The sequence below is a fragment of the Ornithodoros turicata genome, chromosome 8, assembly GCF_037126465.1.
Source record: "Ornithodoros turicata isolate Travis chromosome 8, ASM3712646v1, whole genome shotgun sequence".
NCBI lineage: Eukaryota > Metazoa > Arthropoda > Arachnida > Ixodida > Argasidae > Ornithodoros > Ornithodoros turicata.
The window spans coordinates 19,691,502-19,702,994 of NC_088208.1; the positions used below are offsets into that span (position 1 = coordinate 19,691,502).

Consider the following 11,493-nt stretch of genomic DNA (forward strand, 5'->3'; position numbering starts at 1 on the left):
AGCGAAGAAAAACAAAAACTCTGTCAAATACTTTTTATTGCATGCTTCACGTAATGCACATTTTAATATGTAGTATCGATATAATGCTACTGAATATAATCGGTTGGTGGTTCAACAAGAAATAAATGAAAAATAGCATCCGGAAACAGGAAGTCTGGTGACACAGTATGACCAAGTGTGAGGAGTGCGGTCTCATTGGTCGGTAAATCGCGCGAGCAGGCACGAGCCGAACACGCAAAGCTGATTGGTCGAAGACTATCGTCTGTTTTGCGCTGGTTGCTCGTGGAGGTGTAAAAGTGAAACATAAACAATGCCAGAAACAAAAACGTGTTCTTGAGACTTGTACGCGTGTAGATGACTTTCAGCAATATTCCGACAGGAGAGTGTTGAACACAGGTGAGACAAACCATTTTCACGCTTTCAGAAGGCATACGGGTATGCCTTTTCGTATTGTAACAATCCTCTTCTGTGCGGATCTCCATTTACAGCTTTCTTTTCCATTTGTGGTTACTTTGGGCACATTCAGTGTTGTTTAGTGTTCGATTACCACTGCTGCCTGCCTTTCTGACTTTTCATCTCTTTCTTCATGGAGTAATTCGCACTACGGTTTCTTCCGAAAACCGCGAAGCCCCATCTCGTCATGAGACAATGCCGCATTCCATTGCAGTATGGGTCTAAGATATCTGCTGTGTTGCCTTGCGTCGCATCCTTTCCTTTATTTCTTTTCCAGTATCATTGAAGACATCGGAAGTTACTAATCGTTGTTATAACTTTCGCTCCAAGTATCGCGTCAGAGAATGTTTGTCGGGTCGTGTTTGCAACAACGACGCTTTAAGCTTAGACATCGTCGCCTCACGTCTTGACACTTCCGTACTTCCTGTTGCTCGCATATCGTACGATGCTCACCATCTTTTTATATCGTTCTTTTCAGAAAATATAATCATGGACCCTCACACAAGACGGCTCATTTGGCGCATCTGTTTCCTATTCTTCGTCGGCGTATTCTTCAGCTTCATGCTAGACTTCTTCCAAGTGCAATATCGTCTTTCAGCTTTCGAGCGGAATCTCCTCGGCTCAATGTTCATGTCTTCCCCGTGGTGGGTGCCTGCAATCTGTGGCACAGCGGCTGGTGAGTGGGTTCGAACGCATGTGCCTGACGGTGCGGGACCCCCTCCCCCCTACCGGGTGCGAGTGGAACGTGCGAGCTATCGCACGCTCCCCGCGATAACACCGGCTATCAGAGGACGATGCGTACGTGTGCACTCGCGCGATGCTCTCCCCTCTATCTAAAAGTGGGCTGTTTCTGGGAGCTCGACCACTGATAATGGCTGTCTTTGTTTGCTTTGCTTTGTTCTGTGCATGGCCACGTATATCGTGCTTGCACATGTGCAACATCATAGATCAACGGTAAACAATGAGAGGTAAAGGGAAACATTGCACCACAGAGCATATCCCAGCTGTGACCTAAATTGGCAATCTCCTAGAGGAAAACTGCCATGAGACTGTGACTTTCACACCCTCTCGGGAGGTTGTTCAAAATAGCAGCACTGGCGTATATATAAAAAGGATGGGATATCCATGTATATAGGGTATCTGTATGTTCCATATTTGCTTCATTCGAACCTCTGCTAGTTTTGTAAAATGAGAACCTAAATTTCCAGATATATTCAAACTGAAAGGCAGAGAGATAGTGCAAGTGATGGACACTATAAATTCTAATTCCGACTTTTGCTGTTAGCAAGGTGGCATATACTAATTCCGCAAATGTAGAAACAATTGCAAAATAGGAAGTTGTGCAGGGGGAGGACCTGGTTTTATTTTTCTACACTAATATAAGGTAAAATCGAGCGCTATTGACACATTCGGGTGTTGTCAGTTGCTTTTTTTTCTTTTTTGTCTTTTTTGTCAGTCAAGGCACGTGGAACTCCCCCCCCCCTGCCCTTTTCATGCACAGAGGTCGGGCAGGGTGTCGGGAATTCCGTGTTGCGACGTTGTGAGGCAAATTTTTACAGGATTTTCATGATTACTCGCATGGAACACACGATTTTTAGGATATCCCTTGAAACTTTCATCTTCAGTGTCAGCCAGGTAGACTTTCTTGAGGGTGTGTGCCCCCCCCCCCCCCCCCCCCCCCCCCCCCCGGAAGTTTCGGCACTCGGCGCCTATGCAGTCTGGGTTTAACCTGAATTGCTCCGAAACTGATTGTGTGGAGTAGTAGGGAGGCATTGAGTTTAACTAAAAGAAAAGACAGAGCAGAGGACATGCTCTGCAATATTTTCATCTTTGTCCCATTCTTTTTCTGCAGTGTCTGTCGGCCTTCTATACCCATGCCTGGACAACAAGTTGGGTGAGACCTTCCCACACGAATGGTCCAACGTCATGAAGTGTGTGGCCCTCTTCGTGGGAATCAACCAAGCCAGTGCTGTATCCTTGACCTGCAAAAACTGTGTACAGGTGCTTGTGGGAGCCTAATTGGTTTGCTCTAACGTCACACAGTCTGGAAGGCACTTGCCAATATCTAGCTGTCCCGATTGATATTTTGCTAGGGTAAGGTTAAATCCTGTTTTTCCTTAGATTACCCCTTGAGCTTACAAGAATTGTACAAAAAAGACAGCACAAAAAATGTACATACTGCTCTCATACACACAAGCGACTAATTGTGCATTCAATTCAAATTCTCAGTCAAATATGGAATTCTACACTCGCATTTGAAACACCTAAAAAAGGAACGTATCTTTCCAACTGAAGATATTCAAATAGTTCTGAAGATACGACAAGAGAAGGTATAACCTATAAAGCAAAGTGAGTGCTGCTTCATGCATCCTTATGCATATACTATTAAGTATGTGTGCATATGTCTTCAATTTGGTACAGTCCACTTTGGTTACCTTAGTATTTACTCCATAGCTGTGCATATATAACTATTCACTGCAGCTGTAGAATAGCTCAGTTCTAAAATGACTAGTTGCATATCCCTAATACAAGGTGTCTACCAACCTGAAAAACAGGGAATTTTGATGCAACTGGGAAAAGTCAGGGTATTATTGTCAGGGAACTTGCTTAAAAAGGCAGCTGAAGTCGGGGAAAATCAGAGACAAGTGCCGTCACCATGTGCAATGAATCGTGAATACTGATGAGTAGTTGAGTGGCCATTCTCAGCACTGTTGCCGCAAGTAGCAGTTCGCCAATACGACAAGCTCGGAGGCAGAAAAGTAGGGCAGTATTTCTAATTTCTCAATAAATGATCTCTTTTAGTAGGGATCTGTATCAAAACGTAACAGCAGGCGTCACATTTCCTTTTGTTTTGGTAAGGAATTCGCTTAAAGTAGTCAGTGAAACCCTGGGAAAGCTAGGGAATTTGAAGACTACAGCCTAGTAGACACCCTGTAATATATTGTGCATTCATCAGCATAGGTTGAGGATGCTCTCCCAGTCAGTCTGTAACGAAGGAGAAAAAGCTCCAGAAAGCCGTAGCTCTAGACATGTCTCATGATTAGAGCTTGAAGTTCTAGGGTTTTACCTGATTCTTTCCCGAATTTGCACCCCGAATTGAAGGTTGCCTATTTAGCGTGAAACCCGATTTTAACCCGGCAAATTGCCCTCTCTGGGATGTCTGTAGGAATGCACCAACTTACTTGTTTGGCAGAAAAATGCAGCTACATCACCGTTTGTACCAAACCGCTACAGTTAGTTGAATAACTGAGCCTGATTTCTCCCTGATTTTAGCGTAATGGAAGTTTTTTTCACCCGAATTTGCACGAATTTAGTGTGCACGTTTATTTACCCGATTTTTACCCCCCGAATTTTGAAAAAAATATGTACCGAAAACTTCACGCTCTATTCGTGATGCATGACAAGAGCGCATCTGTGAGGCAACAAAACTGTACATATTGAGTACTTGCAGTTTGCTCCCTTGACTGTGGTTTGACAGAAAATTGAGCTGCAGAGCGACTGGCAGCTGTCTCTCTCCCTGGTTCTGCTGTCTGTGATCCTCTGGTGGCTCTGCGATCGAACCAACGGTGGCTTTGGGCTCAGCACACTCACCGCTGCTGTTGCCACGTTAGTGGCCCACTACCTAGTCTACAACCGAATCGGAAGGTGAGCTAGCCCCAAAGATTTTTTGCGCATAGTGTTCTCGCTGCTTGAAGCAGGCCTCTCGAAGGGCTTCGGGCATCTGCTCTTGGTCATTCTTTCACCTGAAGCTTTGAATGATCATCTGAACCGTCGTCTGTTTTCCGAAGACTTTCCGGTCGAATGTCGGCGCAATTCCTCCTGAAGTCTGCCCAGGACGCGTACTAAACCTTGTCCCGCACTCCTTTTTGCTGTCCTCTCTCCATCTGTCCATATCTGTATGCCACTCACAGCCACAGTTGTGCTGCGACACTAACACGAAACAAGAAAAGAAGGGTCGTCTGATACTATGTTGCTTTCTGGTTGAGATCCTTGTGAACTGTCTTTTGTGACAAACTGTGAAGCATTGCAAATACCGGGTGTGATTTTACTTTTATTCGTTACAGACTTTTTATAAAGAACAGCATAGATGCCATTCGATCGATTGTTTCTTTCTTTTTTTTTTTAGTTGTACGTATAGTAAGCCGACATTTTCTCTAAGAATGTATGTGACAGCTAGATGACTAGTTAGCTAAAATTCTTAATGAACTCTTTAATTAGTGACTTTTGGGGCAAAAGTGAGTGGTTCGTTTGCATAGCAAAATTCGACGATAGAAATTTCGAAGCACATGCTTATTTCAGGATTTAAAAAAAAATAGAATGGCTTTCAAAGTGTATTGTCTTCCATTCTACCGCCTTACTTTTCCCCAAAAGAGACTAATTCAAGAGTTAATTAATCGTTTTAGGTAATGGATATAATGAATAAAAAAAATTAATTCTGTGCTATATTATGCAAAACTTCAAACGTAGCCTTTCTTCTACCATAGCTTTAATGTGAGCATTTTTTTACTGCGTTACAGGTGTTCCGAGAAAGACTTGACTTTTGTCAGATCCTGGTTGCCCTGTGTCTTTTTCTCGGGGGGTATCACCGTTGGAAACATTGGTCGTCTTTTGGCTCTGGTAAGTACATAGGTGTCTGGCACTCCTTCACTTTGCTCATTGCTCGAGCCACAAGCTAAGGGTCATCATTAGAGCTATACAGTCAAACCTCGTTACAACAAAACGCGATATAGACGCGGAGAGCCTTACGGAAAACGCACTGTCATAGACGTAGAAGGTTTGCGGGAGATATATAGAACACGATATGGAGAGAGCTGCGGAGGCTTCGGCGGCGTACGAACAACGCGTGACACCGCGTCTTCTAGGCATGACGCAGACGTGTATAACCGGCTATTTCACTCAAGAATAAAATACCGTAGGTGCACTTTGGCGCTGTATATGCAATTGTTGTCATTTTTCACAAAAAACTTTTCCGCATCGTAGCGGGAGTTATTGACGCTTATATACAGCGCGCGCCCTCGCAAAGGTCGCGATCCGTGACCTTCAATTTGGTACAACGAAATGTTCGATACAACGAAAGAAATTGCAGTCCCTGTGGGTTTCGTTATATCGAGGTTCGACTGCATATATATGTTAGTATTATCGTAAGGGCTTTATGTATCATTGCTGACATGTGTCCAAAGCTGAAATAACAAAGGCCTCTCCCCCGGGACAGGGGGTGCACAGGAAAGAAAGGAAGGGGTTGTTGCCAAAAACTTTGCGGGGGCAGTGGGGGGGGGGGGGTTCTGGATGAATCACTGGCTGACACTGCTGCGGATGCGATACTTGCTTAATATTGCTCCACATCGAAGTTCATCCTGAGTGCGTATGAGGCCACCGCTTCTGCATTGCATTTGCTTGACCACGGACAAAAGAGTTCGCACATCGGACTCTGTTCTACAGTGGCTCCACTTCTCGTGGGATAGTTTGAGGCGAAATGCGTGCAAAAAAAAAAAAAAAAATCGAGGCATTCTTTTAAGGAGCAGTCCAAAATACTGGAAGTGGAAGTGTACAGTGAAACTTCACTTGAACAAACATCAGGGGATATCACGAGACAGTTCACTGAACTGAAGTGAGTACAGGACTGCTTGCTGTCATGAATGAAACTAAAAACCGTGATGTTTACATGATATTTAAAGACATTTATTTTGCGTTTGTCACAAATGCACCGAGACGTCTCATACTTGGCAGACACCACGGCTTTAAAAGATCAATAAGCAGATTGGGTGTCGTTTCACATCCGCTTCGTGCTTTCCATGGTTCCGACTTTCATAAAACTTTATCTCTCGTCTAGTGATGGACTTCCTTGTGTAATGCGCATATTTTGTGGGGAAAAACAACAACAAAAGGCCGAAAAACACACCAGATAAGAAAAACTACGAAAGAACAGGAACGCCTGTTCTGGTGTGTTGCACGCATGCAGGTTGTACGCCATTCCGATGCATGTAACTGCATTGAGGCTATGGCTACGACCCAAATCTAGCATGCTAATCAAGTTCTAGTTGAAAGCCAACATGGCGCCGACCACGGTGAATGAAGAGGCATGCAGTGGGGCCGTAGAAAAGATACTATGTAGAACTGAAACATGTGCCACGCTAGGATTAGTTAAACTGGAAATTATTGACATTGGCTACACTAGTGTTCCGGCGTGGGTTCTTGTGACACCCCTCCAAATTGTCTGCCAGAATGGCCCAAAAAGCCAGAAAACCTGCAAATATGAGTTTTACGGAACACCTGTGGAACACCGAGACCCTTAGGGACGAAAATCCTGGGAATATCCTTGGGTTTGGTGAACCTTCATCTTGTACTTTACAGCTGCAGAAACGTTTGCACCGTCTCTGATGTAGGCTGTGCCCCTTTTTCTTTCTTTCTAGGACGGTGACGCCGAGCCTTTCTCACAGAAGAGGCATCAGGAGTGATAGAGGAAGATTTCCACGTGATAATACGGTACAGCATACCCGCACGCACATGACATGAGAGAATGGCAGCAGTGCCGCTGTTAGAGAGGGTGGTCTCATGCTCACTTCTGTTTCACTTTGTTCTTCGAGGATTGCAGTGATTTTATCCTTATTCCATCTCCTATTTATTGAAGCACAAATTCATCACTCATTGTAACCAAGCATTCTTCATTATTGTTCATGGTGTCACACAAAAAAACTGTGCTCCATTTAGTACATTTTTTTTTTTTTTGTCCTAAGTTATAGGTAGGGCCTGACTTTTTCGGGTTTTATTTTTGGCCAAATTCGGGGGGTAAATATCGGGTGATATTTTTCATTCGAAAATTCGGGTGTATTCGGGTTAAATCCCGTTACGGCATATTCTGTCGTCAGGAATTCCGGTGATTTTTTTTTGTTTAATAAAAATTTGTCTTAACATGGAACTAATGTTTAGCAATGTTATCAAACTTTATTTTAATGCACGCTTACGAGTGTGCCACGCGACCCGGATGTTTTCGGGTAGATTCGGGTTAAACCCGAATTTTACAGATTTCGTTCGGGGGGTAAATATCGGGCGGATACGGGTTTAACCCTAAAAAGTCAGGCCCTTATAGGTAGGAGCTTGTAGAGAGCTCGCATCGCGCAGCTTCGGCAGCACGTGCATGCAGGGTCAAAACAGTAGTGACCGTGTGCGATTATTAAAGATACGACACATTTATATTGTTCAGGCCAAAATAGCTTTGCAGATTTTGTTATTGAACGGTTGTATATTTTAAGAGTTGCATACTTGTGTACTCTTTGCACGATAGAAATACCGTATTTGTCCGCATATAATGCGAACCCGCGTATAATGCGAAGTCGCTTTTCAGTGATCACCCATAAGAAAAACACGATTGAGTGACAAATTTATTGAACACGAATTTATCCGCCCACAAGCGAACAGTGATGCCCGCTGCTGACGCCAAAGGCGAATGTTCGACTCGTTCACGTCGTACTTCCTCGACAGCGTCAATAGCGTCGTTCAACCAACGCACATGTCGCGAGAGCTAACACAACTGTAGAACGCAGCACACGTGGAACGGAGTGACTCACGTTCCTTTGGTGCCTTCTCTCAGGCGTTTCGTTGTCACGTGACGCACTGCTTGCGCTGCCGTAGACCAATCACCGCGGGGCAGGGAAGAGCAGATAGGAGAAGGAGCAGGGGAGTAGATTCATGGTTACGGTGTTTATTTCGTATGAGATAACAGTCCTCATACGAAACAAACATCGTAGCCATGAACCTTCCCTCCTATTCCGGGGTTCCGTGTTTTTGGCGTTTATCGCTGTGCAGATACGATGCCCTCGTGTCTGCGTAGCGATAAACTCCGGAAACACGGAACCCTAGAATCACAAAGGTCTGCGATGGCCGTGGGGCTACGGCCCCAAAGTGCCGCGTATAATGCGAATGCGTTTTTAGCAACTAAATTTAGAGGTAGAAAACCTCGCATTATATGCGGACAAATACGGTAATGCGACACCTTTGTTAGAGTGAGGGTATTTCATGCACAATTTGTTTTACTTTTTCTTATCTCTTTTTTTTTTTTTTGCTTTTTTGCGATAATTTTGCTTCGAGTGTACCTGAGTTTCAACTTTGGCTCTGCTAGACGTAAAACGGTAGTGTTTGTTAGCAAGTACAAGAAGTTCAAAGATAAGTCTACGGCCGTACCTGGGAAAGTTGCGGCTCGCCGACGGGGGTGGTTTCGGCCGTGCTTTCAGGAAGGGGAGAGGGGCAGGTGAATTAAAATGTTGTAACGAAATTGCGGGAAGTACATTGATTATCCAGAGACACTTGCGACTAGTGAACGCAGAGAGAATCAAAAACTCTCTGCTGATAAGTAATCCAGTGACGGATATTTGGGTAGGGGGCGTACATCCACCCTTCCCTCGAAACTGCGACTGCTTGCTACGGTGAAACTTCACGAAAAGACCTGTTCCTCTTGTTCTCTATGGGTGTCAAAAGTCCAGCGTGAATCCCTTACGAAGTTGGAAGATCATGTTGAATTTTGCGATGCGATTTGATAAGCTGCAACATGGGTAGTACCAACCCCATTCTGTAGTATCTGTTCTTATCAGCTTAATACCTGGTACGAGATATAACTTGTTTTTGGAATGCGATGCGATTTGATAAGCTGCAACAGGGGTAGTACCAAACCCATTCTGTAGTATATCTGTTCTTATCAGCTTAATACCTGATACGAGATATTAAACCTGTTTTTGGAATGCGGCGGAGTGCTTGAAGCTTGCTTCACCACCGTCCTTGCCAAGCACTGCGATCGAGAGAGAGTCAAAAGTTGAGTCTAGTCCAGAGGCACAAGCACTAACAACCTGAAAAACACTGAGGCTTTGGTGTTTCTCATGTTCTTAGTGCCCAGCCAAACAAAATAAGACTTAATTAGTCATAAATTAATAAATAAATAAATAAATGGGTAATTGAGCAATAACAAAATTGTCAGGGTGACTCTGTTCCTGCTTTGCAGGCTGGAACGATGTTCAAGTTAACCTTGACGAGAGTTGTACAGTCGTTCAGCGAAAATGTTTGGATTTATGAAACTCGGGAACGGAGGCCTGTGTTTATTTTGGAGGACTTTGGGAAACTGTACATCATCATCATCATCATAAAATTACTACAATAATAATAATTTTTGTTACTTTTAATTAATTAATAATTTAAATAATGGATTTAATGATAATAATTAATTTAATAAACATTAAAAAATAATATTACTTTTTCTTAGGGGGCCATTAACAACCTTACTATAGAAATCATCTCTCTCTTCTTCTATTGACGCTAATCTAATATGTTTTGACTGACAGGGAGCGTGCATGACCGAACATGTACACATGGCCAAAGATACCAAATAACCTTTTCTTTTGACGTCAATCAATCAATCGGTCAACAAGCTTATTAATGTAAAACCATCTGACGTGAGGTTGAAATCCTTTTCCTCCACGCAAAGCTAGCGCAGGGCCCCTCCCGAAACATCTTTTTCACTGGACTACGTCCCGTCACACATACGAATTGAGAGAGGAGGTCTTTTTGCGGAGCTTGACCGTAACAGGTTGCAGCAGGAAGTTAAGGAACAGCCGAGACTTGTGTTGTTGGACGCCCTGTATATTGTTTGGAGCGTGTGTTTCATAAGAATGTGCCATAAGCTCAATATCAACACGTTTTAGTGTTTTTGTATGTTGCTACAGGCGGGTGGGCTGTTGATGCCTACCACAGCGTTGGATAAAGATTTGTTATTGCGTTTGATTTGTTCCGTCGTCAGTCTTTTCACATTCCAGAAACATTTTGCGAAAGGAGACTCCCACGACTTCATATGCTCTTTATCCAGTGAGGTGTAGAGCCTGAAGTTTTCGGGAAGTATTTTTTCCTACATTCGGGGGGTAAAAATCGGGTAAATAAACATGTGCACTAAATTCATGCGAATTCGGGTGAAAAAAACTTCCAGTACGCTAAATTCGGGGAGAAATCGGGCTCAGTTATTCAAACTAACTGTAGCGGTTTGGTACAAACGGTGATGTAACTGCTTTTTTCTGCCAAACAAGTAAGTTAGTGCATTCCTACAGACATCCCAGTGAGGGCAATTTGCCGGGTAAAAATCGGGTTTCACCCTAAAGAGGCAACCTTCAATTTGGGGTGCAAATTCGGGGAAGAATCGGGTAAAACACAAAACTTAAGGCTCTAGTGATGTGCTGTATTTTAGGTACTCAAGGTACTATTTACTTAGGTACTATTTTAGGCACTCAAGTACTACTATACGGACTTCTCTGAATGATTTTACTTTACTTTAAGTGCTTTTACATTTCAAGTTGTGTATTCTAAGTGCTTGTTTTCAGTACTTTTCCATCAAATACCCAGCTGGTAATGCAGAAAGGAAGAAAAATGGAAAACATTTCTGTCTGTTTGAACAAGAAAACACAGTGTTGTTTGGTCTGGAAAGGAACGTGAAAACAAACTTGAAATTACATTTAAATGTAATATAAAACAGAAGGTTCAAAGCTCGCACATCATGCACCCCAATAGGCAGCACAGTCATTAATGTTTCAATCTCTTCCGTGTTCATAAGACCACAAGATGTGCACTTGTGAAATAATATGTTGTACAGTGCTGGACAAGAGTTTACGGAACACGCTCCGGCACATTCCTTCCTCAGAGTGACGTGCTAGCATCGAATGGCACCGTGCAAACTTGCAAACGGGTGACTGGGTTACCTAGCCACAAGTCTATAAGTCCGTACAGTCCCATTTGTTGCTGGCATTTCATTCTGAGGAAGGAATGTGCTGGAGCGTGTTCGGTAATGGTATGTCCAGCACTGAACTAGGACAAGGCAATCAGGTGGATCTGGAAGGAGGGGATGTCCTGAACCCCCCTCCAATTTCTGTTATTATATAGAGTTTCAAGTTACTTGGTAATACACTATTAGGATGGTGTCCAAAGCTAGACCCACTGCCCCCTCCCTCAGAAAAATCCTGGATCTGTCCCTGCAGTCAATTATTTGTGCACGTTTACATACAAGAAATTTCA

The 11,493-nt window shown here is 43.5% G+C and overlaps 1 protein-coding gene across 1 annotated transcript; it reads left to right on the plus strand.

Moving 5' to 3' along the window:
• Nucleotides 1-242: 242 nt before the first annotated feature.
• LOC135366620 (insulin-induced gene 2 protein-like) lies at nt 243-10,218 on the plus strand. The gene is made up of 6 exons (XM_064599407.1): nt 243-396; nt 932-1,129; nt 2,306-2,424; nt 3,932-4,098; nt 4,971-5,070; nt 6,864-10,218. The coding sequence occupies exons 2-6, from the start codon at nt 943-945 to the stop codon at nt 6,906-6,908; spliced, it is 618 nt and encodes a 205-aa protein (XP_064455477.1). The 5' UTR covers nt 243-396; nt 932-942; the 3' UTR covers nt 6,909-10,218.
• The last annotated feature ends 1,275 nt before the right edge of the window (nt 10,219-11,493 follow it).

Coding starts and splice junctions, on each gene's coding strand:
- LOC135366620 (XM_064599407.1), top strand. CDS start 943: ATGGACCCTCACACAAGACGGCTCATTTGGCGCATCTGTTTCCTATTC. Junction 4,099..4,970: donor GTCTACAACCGAATCGGAAG/GTGAGCTAGCCC, acceptor ACTGCGTTACAG/GTGTTCCGAGAAAGACTTGA. Junction 5,071..6,863: donor TTGGTCGTCTTTTGGCTCTG/GTAAGTACATAG, acceptor CTTTCTTTCTAG/GACGGTGACGCCGAGCCTTT.